Raw genomic sequence first — 16,012 nt, forward strand, 5'->3', positions numbered from 1 at the left:
GAGCAACCTGGACTAGAGGGAGGTGGCCCTGCCCATAGCAGGGGGATTGGAACTAGATGATCTTCAAAGTCCTTTCCAACCCAAACCATTCTGATTTTATGATTCTAGGAGAATTGTGGCTCACCTTGAAATGAAGCATGCAGAGACCAGTCCAGTCCAACTCAGTTTATTAGCAAAGACTACAAAGCATTATAATGGATCACCACTCTTGACAGCTCTTCAGGAGACTCTGGTCATTGGGTTTGCAGCAGGATTGCAGGAAAAGTGCAGAGTAAACACCCCCTGCCACTGCACTGGTGCAGGCAGAGCCACTTCCATGTTCTCCAGACCCTTTTTGTTCAGTTGCCACCTGCCTGTCTTGACAGCACAAACGCTAAGCTCACGCACTGCTGACAGCTGCTGAGGAAGCTGCAAAAGTGTCTAATTCTCCACATTGGTTATAAAGGGCTTTTACCCAACACAGAACTGCGTGGCAAAAGCAGTTGGGGTGGCTAGGAGCTGGAGGGAACTTTGCCAGGCCCAGGCTCATGAATAGGAATGGCTCATGGAAGTGGGGGCACATCTTAACCTAGGACATATACCTAATAACCACAGAGTTAAAATCACTGTCTAAATCTGCATAGGCTGCTGCATTAATTGCTTTAATGGCATCAGAAAAAGAACAGAACCTGAGTACTGAGTTTATGAATGCAAACAATAACCCCAAAAAACAAAACAGCCAAGTTCCCCACAAATGTTCACCTGCTTGCAGACCCCTCTGTCCTTTCTGCAAGTGTGACAAGTATTGCTGCAGGGAAACTGTTCTTTTGCCAGTGTCATTTCTTTTCCCATAGCAGCTGATAAAACTGGTCCTTTCTAATGCTGCCTTCGCTCTTCATCTGGCACTTGGTCTTGATCTTGGCGGTATGACTGCTTCCTGCAGGAATATTTTTCTAGTTTGCTTTAAGACAAAGCTGAGGTAAATATTTATGGCAAGAAAGGGAGAGGACTTTGACTTTATCACACAGCAAGAGAATCGCTGAGCAGCGGCATGAGAAGCACTCCTTAGTTCACCCAACGTTGCAGCAATTACATTTAGTTTTATTGACATGGTTTAAGTCATAATCATTACAAGAAGATTTTGTGGTTATCCTCGTATTACGTTCTTCTAAAATGCAAAGCACTTGCAGTTTTTCCTTCATACCAACTTAGCCTAACATTTCTCCAGTTCAGCGAGTGCATTCTGCTTTGTAACTGTGTGCCACGAAGCAGGGATTTCTCCACTGCCATGAAATTTCCCATTGTAGCATTGTTCTAGCTGTGTCCTGAAAGAAGACACAAACCATTTCCAGTATGCTTGCATGGTTGGGTCAGGAGGAATGCTCCAAGTGGAATATGGAGGTCCTGCATCGCGGTATTTCTTGTAGGGGATCCATGTGTCTTCACCAATCCTGAATGAGCAGTCACTTGAAACATCACTAGAACAAATATCAATTACTAGGTTGTCTGTTTTATGCCATCTGCGTCCTGTCAAAACTCGTGGACGATGGAAGACAACCCGGTGGTCTCCGTCATGGTTTGGCATAGTGTTAGTGCAAACAGCCCCACAAAATGGACATCGCTCCTGGCACCCTGCAAACTGCTCAGCTAGTATTGTGTGAGGCTGCCTTTCAAAGGAATTCATACAAGCTTCTTCAAACTCTTTCCTGAGATCATCAATAACGGGAGACAGTGCTTCTGTCATGGCATTATTCAGGAACTCTATGTCTGTTATCTCCTGATGTTCAATGCCCTTCAGGTCGCTCCTGGGCAAGCTTAGCACGTCTCCAAGTGCTCTGCAGAATTCATCCAGCCAAAGAGAGATTTTATCCTTTCTGTCTTTTCTGTCTTTGACAACCGTGGTTGATGCAAAAACAGCTGACTGAATGTTTTCATAGTAACAAGAGAGGGAGTCTCTTAAAAACATCTCTAGCCTCCTGTTCTTATCTAAACAGTACGTCTGAACTTTTGTCTTAATGTAATTATTTAAAAAGTCTCCTGGGGCATTAAGGTAATGCTTGAAATTTTCAAATTTTTCTTCTTCTGCTAGGTATTTCAGCATGTAATATTCCAGAGTGGATCTATTGCCTCTGAAATCTGGTAGTTTATCCTTCACGTCTCGAGCTATGTCAAGAGCTGTCTTCTCATAGATGGCATGTCGAAGAGCTGGGGCAATCTTGCTGCACAGGAAATCAGCAAATGTTGTGATGCAAGAGGCTCCTTGGCAGGAAATCTGGAAACATTTGAAGAAGTCTTCTCTCTTGCTCTCCAGGTAGACGACTGGATCATTTGCTTTCCTGAATGCTGCATGCATGTCTTTAAACCTTTCTGCTGCCATTCTGCACAGGTACAGTGATAATTCCATTTTGTAAACTTTATTAAAACTGTATTTTGCAGTGGTAGGAACAGAGTCCATACCTTTCTCCACTTCATTTAGTATTTCATGAATAAAAGTTCGACTGTAATCCATTTTGTCCTTTTGCTTCTTCTCAATGTTTGCCTTCACACGCATTATGATGCTATCTGTAATGCGGTGCATGCTGTTCACATCGGCGTCGTCCAAACTCCTAGGAATGGTGTGGAACATTTTTTTCTTAGACACATGTTTATCTATGTCAACAGAAAATATAGTATTTTGGTATAAATTCAATATTTGTTTAACTACATTAGGCTCCTTAAAGTGATCTAGAAGGACATTTTCTATGTCCACATCGATGTCCACCTGTTCCAGAGGGAGAGTAGCAGAGGACACTTCAGTAACCCACTGCATCCAGAGTGAATTAAACCAGTTTCTCAGTTCACTTTCACTTAATTTCTGGCCTTTTAGAGACAGGGCCAACTCTCTGCTCTTTCTCAGGAGCTCATTTTCATATGTCGACTTCCTCTCATCCAGTTTACTCTGGCTCTTCTTTAGTTCTGTAAGTTTCTCACACTTCCTTTGTGTTTCAACAAGAAGGGACTCTCTCAGTTCTTTCAGCTTCAGTTCTGTGCTGCTTTTCCACTGGATCAGTATTTCATGGTCTTTGTCTTCACTGAAGAATGTTTCCACGTTCTTGATGATGTCATCACTTCTCTCTTGCACCAGTTTTTCAAGGTGTTCTGTGGTGACCTTGTCCAACTCCCCATTCCGCACCTTGTTTTCCAGTTTCATTTGCAAGTCTAAGATGTGACTTCTTAGCTGCCAGGTCCATTGACTAAATGCAGTTTCCAGGTTCTTGTAGGCAGCAATCTCCACTGAATTCTTGAAGCTGAAAACGAAGTTTTCATTCAGCAAGGCATTCCACAGGTCACTGATACGAACTTTCAAGCTGGAGAGCCTCAAAACGCTGCTGTGCGATTCCTTCTTGGCAGCTTGGAGAATTTTGCTCTTTAATTCCTGGACGTTCTGGCTGTAGGTGGGGTTGGGCGGTGCCATCGGTGGGTTTCCTTCCCACAGGTGAGCAAAGTAATGAATGTGGGTGTTCACGTCAAAGCGGATGACGTCGCTGAAGCAGGTGATGTCACAGAATTCCTGCTGGGCCGCAATCACGGTCATTTCATCCAGCTTTTCCTGCAGACGTCTTTGTCCCTCCATGTTCTGTTCCTTTGCGGTTATTTCGCCCACGTTTTGGTGCACAAAGAGGCAGCCTGGGGAAATATTAACTTGCTTCATCCTCAGGAAAGCCTGCACAGCAATCTGAAGGACGTCTTGCATTTCCGAAGGATTTTCTCCAAAGATGTTGATCAGAGTCATGTTGCCGATGCCAATGACAAAGGTGGCCAGCTCATTGTCGTGGTTAAGTGACTGCTTACTGGCCATCTCTATGGCACGAAGTCCTTCTGTGTCAACAACGAGCATGTAATCAAAGTTCAAATCCTGTTGGAGCTTCTCGTCCACTTTAATGAGCTGCATAAACGCTCCCCGGGTGCACCTCCCTGCGCTGACGTTAAACTGCAGACCAAACATGGCATTCAGCAGGGTTGACTTCCCTGTGCTCTGGATGCCAAGCACGGAAAGCACAAATACTCGCTTGTCTCCTAGCTTCTCAATTAACCTGTCAAAGACGGCTCCAATCCATTGCAGTGGTATGTAAGAAGCATCACCATCCATCAGCTCAATGGGATACCCTAAAACCATCAGATTGGCAGCAATTTCAGGTAGTTTGACATACCATTTTTCTTTGGAGGTTGTTGATTCCAGTGCCTCATAAATCTGCCCCACCTCTCTCAAAATATGCTCAAGGCCAATGGATGAATCATTGATTTCATCAGAAAGGGCATCTAATTTCTTCATCAATTGAGTTTTCAGGTTGTTATTTTCATTGTTTTTCTTTAATGGCAGGATTTGATACCATAAGCAATGATACTCTCTCTTCAGCTCATCAAGGCGATCAGAGGAGATGTCGTCCATGAAGATCTTCATCCACTGCAGAAAGAATTTCTTGGTATTGTCTGGCTGTGACTGGAGAAAGTCAAGGACTGTTTTCATCAGCTGATTGAGGGGAAACGCTTTGCCTAGTTGCTCTCTTCGTATTGCCGACTTCTCCAATTCAATTTCGCTCCGATGATGCTCTATGCTCTTGTTCCCCTTTTCCTGCAAGCGAGTGAGTTCTTTGTCCTTTTTACACCACATGTACCACAGTTTTCCCTGAAGAGGCAGTAGCTGTGACTTGATCTCAGTCAATTTCTCTTTCTTCAACAGATTCACCAGTTTGATTGCCATTTCTTTGGCTGCCACGCATGCTTCTGCATCTTCATTGACTAAGAAGCCGTGCTGGCGAGCTGTGCTCAGGCATGCATTGAGGCTAACAAGCGTGCTCGACCCTTCCACTAGGTCTCTGATGGTTTTTGTCAGCTCACCCACTAATTCTGCTTCATTTCTGTTCTTGATCCCTATTCTTACGTTTTGGCTAGATCGGCCAGCTGCAACGCTCTCTTTCTCAGTGAAAAGGCAAACCAAAGGCCTCTGAGACTCCCACAGATCATGTAAAATTTTCCTGCCTTTCTTCTCGTTGCTCTGATCAGACTCAGAAACAAGAACCACGTTCACGGCAGAGATCTCCTGTAAAAACTGCAGCTGGGGTTCGTGATCCCTTGCATCTCCGTGCAGGTTACAGAAAGCAACAGGGCCGTTAAAGCTGTCGTCGTCGCTACCACGGGGAAGGTACCAGGAGATCTCCACAACACCTTTCATCAGGAAGCAGTCTTTGGTGCTGCCCTTGCAATGGCGGTGGAAAAAAGTGTCGTGTTTTTTCATGCTCAGCAGGGCATTCAGGAGCTGAGACTTGGAAGAGGAAGGAGAGCTGCCGATGCGGAGGAAGGACACGATGGGCATCTCTGCCTGATAAATGAGTTTGCTTTTGTGACTGCTATTCCTTGTCTGCTCTCCCGATCTCACCGTCCCTTTCCAGCTCTTCTTGATTTGGCTGAGGGACCAGAGAGGGAACTCTATCTGTGAAGTGCCCGGGTTTGGTACCAGGAGGGGTAGTGCAAACTGGCAGAAAGCGAGCTTGGATGAAAGGTACTGTCTCATGAAATCATCAGCACAATGAAAAATTGCCATCTGGAGGTCCATGGGGTGCACATGACTCTCCCTGCTTGCAGATTCAGGGGCTCCTTTGTCCAAGTCACTGAAAAAGTCATCAAAGGAATCAGAGGGCTCGTGCTCCTCCCCTGAGGTGTTTGGTGTGGGAACAACTTCTGGCTTACTCGCCTCCTTGCAAGTCAGGTACCTCACCCTGTAATCCACGGTCAGGAGCCTTTGCAGGAAGTAAAATGGTAGCTCGCTGTCCTTGCTGGGCTGGCTGTCGTGTACAGATGTCTGGTGTATGATGTGGAAATCTTCTGTGCCCATTTTTCTTGGATAGTACCTTTCCAGCCCGAGGCGCTTAAGTAAGTTGAGGAACTCTGGGTTTGCAGTGGCTTGACGTGCTTTGGATTTGCTGCTGTCTGATTTGGGTTTGCACTGACTGGGAGGCTGCATGCCTTGAAAAGCATCTTTCATGTCTTTGATTCTATTGTCTTTCTTCAGGTTGTCAGATGTGTCCTCCACTTGCCCATCGATGAAGGATTGTAAATCTCTTTCCAGCATCTCCCAGTCTTTGAATGCATTGTGCTTTTCGAGGAGAGCTTTCATCTCTGTGGACCATGTGTTTTTCATCTTTTCTTTCATGAAAACTAAGCGGTCATTCTTCTGCTCAGGGGTCACCTTCTTGTTTTCGGATGTTATGGTGAGCCCCATCAGCAGCAGGAAGGCCTGAGCTCTGCAAACATCCTGTTCCTTCAGGCTCTGATACTCGTTATGTGCCATGTGCATTTCCTTTATCATGAAATTAATTTCTGGACACCCAAGGAGGTACTGAAAAGTGCCGCTTTCTACTTGGTATCCCGTGCTGGTTGTAACTAAGAGCACTAAGAGTTCTATGTCTTCCTGTGCCCTTTGCTGCAGAGACTGGAGCAAGGAAGAAACAGACTGGCTTACAGTGAAGGTGGCTTTGATCTTTGCCTCATGAATGGCAGATGCAGAAGTTTCCGGTGCGTAGGTGACTTCCATGATGTACACCTTCCCATCCACCAGTGTCTTAATGAGATCTTCAGGACTGGAAATATTGGGAGTTTGTGGAAGCGTGTGCTCCTTCTGGAAGACCCATTGCATAATGAAGGAAGTCCTGGGGAAATCCCTTACAGAATAGATGTGAGGATCCAGCAGGCACTGCAGCAGAGATTTGATGTAGATGGTGTTTTCTGGAGAAGACTTCTGGCAAAAAGAAACAGTGTTCACCAGGAACTCCTGCAATGCTTTGTCTGACAGACACATGTTGATCCAGACACTGTGATTCTTTGTTCTGTTACTCAGGCCCTGTTTAAAATCTAGCAACATGAGCAGTTTCTTTTCATCCACTGTCCCCTCCCAGGTCTTCACTTGCTCCAGGAAAGCTCTGGCCTCTTCTACAGCACTTGCCAGTTCCTCTCCAAAGATCACACCGGTGCTGTGGTCTGTTAGCGCTTCATAGACAGTCCTGAGGCTGCTGCCCATTTGATGGGAGGATTTAAAATCGCTGCTGTGATTGGACAGGATTATGTCCCACACTGGGATCAGCTGAGAGCCCCGGTCGATCACACACCAGGTTGTGTTATTGGCCACAAGCCCGCATTTCCACTCGGGAAGGGAATCCATCTCTGCTGGGCCACCTGTTTTGGTCACATAGAGCTGAACTGCTCTGTGGGTGCTGCTTCTGTCTCTTCCCTGAAATGATGCCCATGAGCTGGACTTTGAAGCATCCACCTTCACTCCCCACTTGGTACTGAAGCTGCTGAAGCTAGCGCCGACGTAGCTGTTCAGTGCTTCAGATGTTTGTTGCTTCATCTCATCCCATTGCTCTGCCCTGAAACCTTCGGCAGACGCTTTCCACCAGAATATTCCCCCAAAGTGGAGGGGTCCCTGGTTCACGTGGGACCCAAACCTGCTGAAGAAGCTGGTGCACCTGCTCTTCAGTAGGTGGAACCTGTCTGCCTCCTGGGTGATGCTCAGAAGCTGTTCGATGTCTTGCAGCTCTCGCAGGGCTGCGTCTGAGAGGCGAAGCTGGTCCTTTTGGAAGTAGCAGGAGGCCAGAGGGATGTACTGGTACATGGTGGTGCAAATGTACGCCTGCTCCGAGCGTGACCGATGGGAGTCCTCTGACTGTGAGGACTTGCCGTAATCTGCATCTGTTTCAACACTGAATCCCCTGAAACCAGCTTTGACAGAAGCATTGATGCTGAACCCCAGCTGCTCCATGGACTTGGTGAAAGCAGCTTCTGCTGCAGAGGAGGAGAACTCCTTCCTCTCAAGCAGCGACCCTTGCACTGGACCAGTGAGCACGAAGCCATCAGGGACCCTGATGAGTTGCTCTCGCTTTGCCAGCACATCCTCCAGGCTCTTGGTTTGGTAAATCCCCTGCAGAGCCAGGCCTCCCGATGCCCGCCTCAGGACCTCCTCGTCAGAGACATTCTCCCTCTTCCCCATGGACTTCTCCTGCTGCTCCAGTTGCTTCTGGATGTTCACCAGCTCATCCAGCAATCCCTTCTCTGGAGGTGCCCAGTACTCCTTGGGAATGTCCATGGCTTGCTGTAGGGCCTCCTCTTTCTGTCTTATCATTTCCTTGCTGTGGCTGCGGCTCTTCTGCATTTCTTCCAGCTCCCGTAGGATTGACTTGGCTTCTTCTTGTCTCTGCTTCATCCTCTCCAAGTGCTGTTTCTGCAGCTCATCAACACCTGTTTCGTTGCCTGTGATTCCCAGAAGCCTTTTGAGTGCTTTGGTCTCCCAGTTATGCCGTCCTTCACCTGCCAGTTTAAGGTAGTCTTCATATTGTAGATGTTTCAAAGCATTTATTGACTTAACACCCAATATCTCTGACAGTTTGGGGAGCCAGTATTCTTCATCAAGTCCTTCCTTCTCAAATGCTTCTGCCAGCAATTGCTTAGCAATTTGTGCCTTTTCCCCAGCATCTGCTCTCTCCTCCTGTGACTCCATGGCTGTGGAAGGGGAAAAGAGACTTTTGTTACATCAGGTTAGAGGAGGCCACCACCCCTTCAAAGAGGCCTCTCCATAGTTCCTGGCTCAGGGATTTCTTCTGCCCTGCTTCTGGAACCCAGCCTCAGGCACCCCTGAGACAGGCAGACACAGACAGACAGACACACGCAACCACTGGCACGGCTGCACAAATAACCATGGACAAGGCGCTGTCTTCAACAGCACCCATGTATAACCTAGCAGGAATGGTCCACCCCGTCACTGGCTCCTCGTCCTTAAAGCACTCGCCCACGTGAGGTAGAGAAAGGGACTGCCTGGAGAGAGGCAATCTCTGGCCTATCAAGTAGCGACTGGAGACTGGATAATCTTAATGAAGCCAACACTCTCGCAATTGTGGTGGTTTTACCGTGCTGGGCAGCTAAACCCCACAACCGCTCTCTCACTCCTCCTCCTTTAGATGAGGAGGGGGAGAAGTAAAGCAAAGAACTACTCACGGATTGAGATAAGGATAATTTAATTAAAGGGAAATAATTATAATAATTAAATAAAGACTACCATGAACTAAACAATTTAACTAAGGGGAAATAAAAAGGGAAAAGGGAAAAGGGAGGGGAAAAGGAAAAATAAACAGAAGGGAGGAAAACAAACAAACAAAATAAATGAAGGCTATATGGAAGCGCAGAGGAAAGAAATTACTCTCTACTTCCCACAAATGAGCGATGATTGACCATGTCCTTGAAGCAAGGCCTCAACGCACGCAGCCGGTGTTCGAGAGGAGGACCGACGTTTTCTCAACGAGAGCCCACCCCTCCCCTCTTCTTCCTGTTTCCACCTTTTATTACTGAGTGTGACACCACATGGTATGGAATATCCCTTTGATTGGTTTAGGTCAGCTGCCCTAGTGATGTTTCTCTCCTCACTTTTTGCCCACCCCCTAGGAGGGTTAGAGAAAGGCCCAATGCTGTGCCACTGCTGCTCAGCAGTAGACACAACACTGGTGTGATAACACTGCTGTTCTAGCTACAAGTACAGAGTATGGCACTGTATGGGCTGCTGCCGGGAAAGTTAACATTCCAGCCAGACCCAGTACAGCCATCCACATAGCCTTACACTTTTGTCATGCAAAACTACTAACTAAGGGAACAACGATGGTAAATTTTCTAGAGGGGAAGACATATGAGGAGTGGCTGAAGTCACTTGGATTGTTCAGCCTGGAGAAGAAAAGACTGAGGGGAGACCTCGTGGTGGCCTCTAGCTTCCTCATGAGGGGAGCGGTGGGGCAGGTGCCGCTCTCTGCTCTCTGTTGACCAGCAATAGGACCCGAGGGAACAGCATGGAGCTGGGATAGGGGAGGTTCAGGCTGGATATAAGAAAACATTCTTCACCGAGAGGGTGGTCGGGCACTGGAACAGGTTCCCCCGGGGAAGTGGTCACTTCACCGAGCCTGCCAGAGTTCAAGTGTTTGTACAATGCTCTCAGATGCATGGTCTGATTTTTATTTATTTTTTGGGGTGTTTCTCTGGTGGCACAGGGGTTGGATTCAATGAGCCTTGTGGGTTCCCTAACTTGCATATTTTATGATTGTATGTATCTAATGGGAGGTGTCCCTGCCCAGGGCAGCTAATTGGAATTGGATGATTGTAGTGGGTTTACGTGGCAAGGTTTTGGTTGCAGGGGGCCATAACGGTGGTTTCTGTGAGAAGGATCTAGAAGCTGCTCCAAGTTTGGTAAAGGCCCCACTGCTGACCAGAGCTGAGCCAATAAGCGATGTTGTTTTGCACCTCTGTGAGAGCATATTTAAGACAGGGAAAAAAACGCTGTGCCATAAAGCAGCTGGGAAAGTGAGAGGAGTGAGGAAAATCACAGAATCGCAGAACTGTAGGGGTTGGAAGGGACCTCGTAAGATCATCGGGTCCAACCCCCCTGCCAAAGCAGGTTCCTGAGAGCAGACTGCCCAGTTAGGCGTCCAGACAGGCCTTTGAATATCTCCAGAGAAGGAGACTCCACAACCTCCATAGGCAGCCTGTTCCAATGCTCCGTCGCCGCCACCGTGAAGAAGTTCTTTCGCATGTCAGTGCAGAACTGCCTGGGCTCTAACTTGCAGCCATTGCCCCTTGGCCTATCCCCACAAACCACTGAGAAGAGGTTGGCTACATCCTACTGTCCCCCACCCCTCAGATATATACACTGAGGAGATCACGTCTCAGTCTTCTCTTCTCCAGGCTGAACAGACCCAGGTCTCTCAGCCTTTCCTCACAGGGAAGATGCTCCAGGCCCCGGATCATCTCTGTGGTCCTCCACTGGACACTTTCCAGGAGATCCCTGTCTTTCTTGTACCGGGGAGCCCAGAACTAGACACAGTACTCCAGGTGAGGCCTGACCAGGGCAGAGTAGAGGGGGAGGATCACCTCCCTTGACCTGCTGGCCATGCTCCTTTTAATGCATGCCAGGATCCCATTAGCCCTCTTGATCACAAGGGCACACTGCTGGCTCATGGCCAACCTGTCGTCTACCAGGACCCCCAGGTCCTTCTCTTCAGAGCTCATCTCCATCAGGTAGTCCCCCAGCCTGTACTGATTCTTCGGGTTGTTCCTTCCTGGGTGGAGGCCCCAAAACTCGCTCTTATTAAATCTCATTTGTCTTCTTCCTGCCCATCTCTCCAGCCAGTCCAGGTCTTGCTCCGGAGGGAGCCCTCCATTTCCCAGACCCTTTGTTGTATTGTCAGGGGTGAGGAGTCCTGGGGCAGTGTCCTTGGAGCAAAGACTGAAGCAAAGAAAGCATTCAGTATCTCTCTGCCTTCTCAGCGTCTCCTGTGACCAGGACACCCCCCTCATTCAGCAAGGGACCCACATTATCCCTAGTCTTCCTCTTGCTGTTTACATACTTGAAAAAACCCTTCTTATTATCCTTTATCTCTTTCGCAAGCCTCATCTCTAGGTGGACTTTAGCCTTCCTCATTGTGTCCCTGCAGGCCCTGACAACACATCTATACTCCTCCCAAGAGGACAGGCCCTTTTTCCACGTTTCATAGACCATTCTCTTCCTTTTGATCTTATTGATGAGCTCCTTGCTCATCCACGCGGGTTTCCTGCCCCCGTTCCCCGATTTCCTATTCTTCGGGATGCACAGACCCTGAGCATGGAAGTGCTGCTTAAATGTAGCCCAGCTCTCACAAGCACCCTTGCCTTCTAGCAACCTATCCCATGAGATACTCCCAAGCAGGTTGAAGAAGGAAGAGGTTGAAGTTGGCTCTTTGGAAGTCCAGGGTAGCAATCCTGCTTTTAGCCTTACTTCCTTTGCCTAGTTCCATCTGGTTCTCCACCATCTCCTGGTCACTGCATCCCAAGCTGCCCCCAACCTTCACATCCCTAACAAGGCCATCCCTGTTGGTAAGAACGAGGTCCAGGAGCACCCCCTGCCTCGTCGGCTCCTCCACCACCTGCATCAGAAAATTGTCTTCAACACATTGTAGGAACCCTTTGGACTGCTCGTGCCTGGCCGAGTTGCTTACCCAGCAGATGTCTGGGTAATTGAAGTCCCCCATGAGGACCAGCGCTCGTGATCGTGAGGCTACTAGCAGCTGCTCGTAGAAGGCCTCATCGACCTCCTCCTCCTGATCTGGAGACCTGTAGTAGACCCCCACCACCGTATCTCCCATACCAGCCCACCCCTTAATTCTCACCCACAAGCTCTCCACTTGCCCCTCACTCTCCCCCAGCTCTAATTGCTCCCTCACATAAAGGGCAACCCCACCCCCTCGCTTCCCCAGCCTGTCTTTCCTAAAGAGGACAGAGCCCTCCATGACTGCGTTCCAGTCATGCGAGCTGTCCCACCACGTCTCAGTGATCGCACCGAGATCGTGGCTCCGCGACCGAACACAGATCTCAAGCTCATCCTGTTTGTTTCCCATGCTCCGTGCATTGGTGTACAGGCACTTTAGGGAAGCAGCAGGTGCAGTTACTCCTGGGGGGATGCAAGAAGAAGATACTGGACGGGGGATCGGGAACGCTACCTTCTCTGAGGAGTCCTCAGACAATCCTATGGGAGTGCTCAGAAATTTTTCCCTGTCTTCAACAGTGACAGCAGTGATGACTTACCCAGCCCTTCTCTGTCACCTTTGGCTCCCCTCCCTTCCCCCATCAAACCTAGTTTAAAGCCCTGGTAATCAGCCCAGAGAGCTTGCTCCCCAACACATTTCTGCCCCACTTGGTGTCTGTCCGTAGCCCACATACCCAGCCTCTCAAAGGACGGCCCAAGATCAAAATACCCAAATCCCTGGTCCAGACACCACCCCGTCAGCCAGTCATTTACCTGTAAAAGCCTTGCAGGCGCCAAGGTCAGTGAAGAAGGAGGGGGAGAGGTGCTCCAGGCACCAGAGCAGAAGTCCCCTGCGGCCTGTGGTGAGGACCATGGTGAAGCAGGCTGTCCCCCTGCAGCCCATGGAGTTCCACAGTGGAGCAGGGTTCCACGCTGCAGCCCGTGGAGGAGACCACGGTGGAGCAGGTGGCCCTGCACCAACGGAGGCTGCTGCCTGTGGAAGACCCCTGCCGGAGCAGATTCCAGGCCGGACGTGTAACCCGTGGAGAGGAGCCCATGCAGGAGCAGGTGACCTCTCAGGAGATGCTGCCCATGGGGGAGCCAGTTTGGAGCAGTTTGCTCCTGAGGGATGGACCCCATGGTACTCTGGAAGAGCTGCTGCCTGTGGGCAGCCCACACTGGATCAGTTCATCAAGGACTGCATCCCATGGGAGGGACCCCACAGCACAGGGGATGAGAGTGACCGAGAAGGAGCGGCAGGGAAGAAGTGCTGTAGACTGACCATAACCCCCATTCCCCCCGTTCCTCTGAACCGCTCGGGGGGAGGAAGTGGAAGAGGGTGGATGGGGGGGAAGGTGCTTTTGGTTTCTTTCCTTTGTTTCTCACTTCTCTAGCTTGTTAGTAATAAGCAATAAATCTTGCTGTCTCCCTTTGCTGTTTCTGTTTTCTCCTCACAAATATTTACTGCGTGGTCTTCTTGTCCTTATCTCAACTTTTGAGCCCTTTTCATCGTATTTTCTCCCCATTCCTCTTTGACAAGGGGGAGTGAGAGAGTGGCTGTGTTGGAGCTTGGCTGCCCACTCGAGCAGAACCACCACAATGATCTATAATATGTCTTCCATCTCAAACCATTCTAGGATTCTTTAGGATTTGGAGCCTTGGTTTCTCATGGTCGAGTAGATGACCTGGCAATGTACAGACTATGCCTCTGGGGCTGTTCTCAGAGCATGATGCAGGGAGCAGTCAATGCCTGCCCAGGGCCATGGTGGAAGGGCCCTGGGGGAGCTGCCCGAGGAGCATGAAGCCCACAGGGGAGATGTTGGAGGATGTTGTGGTTTAACCAGGCAGGCAGCAAAGCACCACACAGCTGTTCACTGGCTCCCCCCACCCCCACAGCAGGATGGGGGAGGGAACTGAAGAAAGAAAAAGTTAAAGGGCAAAAAAAAATCCAGATCCTCTTAGAAACTTATCTAAGCACACTTGTTGAGTGATCTCCCTGTCCTTATCTCAATCCATGAGCCCTTTTCATTGCATTTTCTCCCAATTTTCCTATGAGGACGGGGAGAGAGAGAGCAGTTATGGTAGAGCTCAAATGCTTAGAACAGTACCACCACAGTCCCTTCCAATCCAAACCAGTTTAGGATTCTATGAAGTGCTAAAAACCTGCGTGTTGAGAAGAAGACAGTTTAATAGGACAGAAAAGGAAGGGATAATGATGATGATGGTGATAATAATAAACCAACAAATATCCAAAGCAAGTGATACACAGTGCAATTGGTCACCAACCACTGACTGAAGCCTAACCCTCGCTTTAGCAGTGGCTGCCTCCCACCCCAGCCAGCTCCCCTAGATTTTATTGCTGAGCAGTACGCCCTCTGGGACGGGACATCCCTTTGGTTCCTTGGGGTCAGCTGTACTGCTTCTCTGTCCCCTCCTGTGCACCCTGGACTCCTCGCTGCCAGGGCAGCATGAGGAGCAGGAAAGTCCTTGGCTCTGTGCAAGCACTGCTCCGCAACAACTAACACATTGGTGCTGTCAGCATCCTTCTCATCCTAAATCAAACCCACAGCCCATAGCAGCTACAAGGAAAAAAATTACTCCATCCTGACTGTGCCTCTGCCTGCTGTGGGTGATGCAGCAGCCCCCAAGGCAGGGAGAGGACCCCTGTGCTGCGTTGGCCCCGGCCAACAAGGAGCACCAAGCAGCTGCTTCCCCGCTCCCCACCAACAGGACTGGGAGAAAAGTGGAGACACAAAAGCAAGACAAGCTTGTGGGTCAAGGTAAGGAGAGTTTAGCAATCACTGCCCTATCTAGCCCCACCGCTGGGCTTCGCAACTCTGCAGGGCATTGGGCTGTCCCAGGGGGCCTCCTGCTTACCTGCCTGCTGCTGCCCCCACCCACAGATCCTCCCTGCCCTCCAGGACAGCCCTTGCAGCACGCCCCCCCACCTCCTGCAGCAGCCTGACTGGAGGGAGCTGCTCCTCCGTCCCCGACACCAGAGCAGAGCCCATTTCCCCTGTGTGAAAAGCCCTGCTGCCCTCCTGGCATCTCGCAGCCCAGCAGGAGATGGGTGAAACAGCAAGCAGGAGGCCAAGGGGTCTCCGCATGTAGTCCCTACCCTGCCCAGTGCATGTCAGCAGGGACCTACCTGCCCTCCCTGGTGCTCTGCAGCTCCAGTAGCGTCTCAGCCCAGCTCCCGCACCATCTCAGCGCAGCCCCTGCACAGCCTCAGCCCACCCCTGACCCCACTCTTCGCAGAGCCCCAAGCCCCTGCACTGGCCGCAGTTTATTGGTTGCACAACAGGGAGATATTTTTTGCTTTCCTGGAAGTCAGGCTGTTATCTTTCAGGCAGTGCTAGAAAGTGAAACTTAGCAGTTGCTGACTGTGCTGGAGCAGCCACATCCCCAGGCACTCAGAGTCACAGAATCACAGAATTTCTAGGTTGGAAGAGACGTCAATATCATCGAGTCCAACCTCTGACCTAACACTAACCAGTCCTCCACTAAACCATATCCCTAAGCTCTACATCTTAACGTCTTTTAAAGACCTCCAGGGATGGTGACTCCACCACTTCCCTGGGCAGCCTGTTCCAATGTCTAACAACCCTTTCGGTAAAGAAGTCCTTCCTAACATCCAACCTAAAACTCCCCTGGTGCAACTTAAGCCCATTCCCCCTTGTCCTGTCACCAGGCACGTGGGAGAACAGGCCAACCCCCACCTCACTACAGCCTCCTTTAAGGTATCTGTAAAGAGCAATAAGGTCACCCCTGAGCCTCCTCTTCTCCAGGCTGAACAAGCCCAGCTCCCTCAGCCGCTCCTTGTAGGACTTGTTCTCCAGGCCCCTCACCAGCTTCGTCGCCCTTCTCTGCACCCGCTCAAGCACCTCGATGTCCTTCTTGTAGCGAGGGGCCCAAAACTGAACACAGTACTCGAGGTGCGGCCTCACCAGAGCTGAGTACAGGGGG

At 49.7% G+C, this 16,012-nt stretch overlaps 1 protein-coding gene across 1 annotated transcript; it reads right to left on the reverse strand.

The window, feature by feature from the left end:
* Nucleotides 1-918: 918 nt before the first annotated feature.
* On the reverse strand, nt 919-15,240 carry LOC309875804 (interferon-induced very large GTPase 1-like). Its single transcript, XM_082755503.1, has 2 exons — nt 15,195-15,240; nt 919-8,511 (listed from the first exon to the last, which is right to left on the reverse strand). The coding sequence occupies exon 2, from the start codon at nt 8,507-8,509 to the stop codon at nt 1,193-1,195; it is 7,317 nt and encodes a 2,438-aa protein (XP_082611629.1). The 5' UTR covers nt 8,510-8,511; nt 15,195-15,240; the 3' UTR covers nt 919-1,192.
* Between the last annotated feature and the right edge of the window lie 772 nt (nt 15,241-16,012).

This window comes from Aythya marila (assembly GCF_965140915.1).
Source record: "Aythya marila genome assembly, chromosome: 3".
NCBI classification, from domain to species: domain Eukaryota; kingdom Metazoa; phylum Chordata; class Aves; order Anseriformes; family Anatidae; genus Aythya; species Aythya marila.

What these genes read in the sequence shown, in the direction of transcription:
- LOC309875804 (XM_082755503.1), bottom strand. Translation starts at nt 8,509, where the DNA reads ATGGAGTCACAGGAGGAGAGAGCAGATGCTGGGGAAAAGGCACAAATT.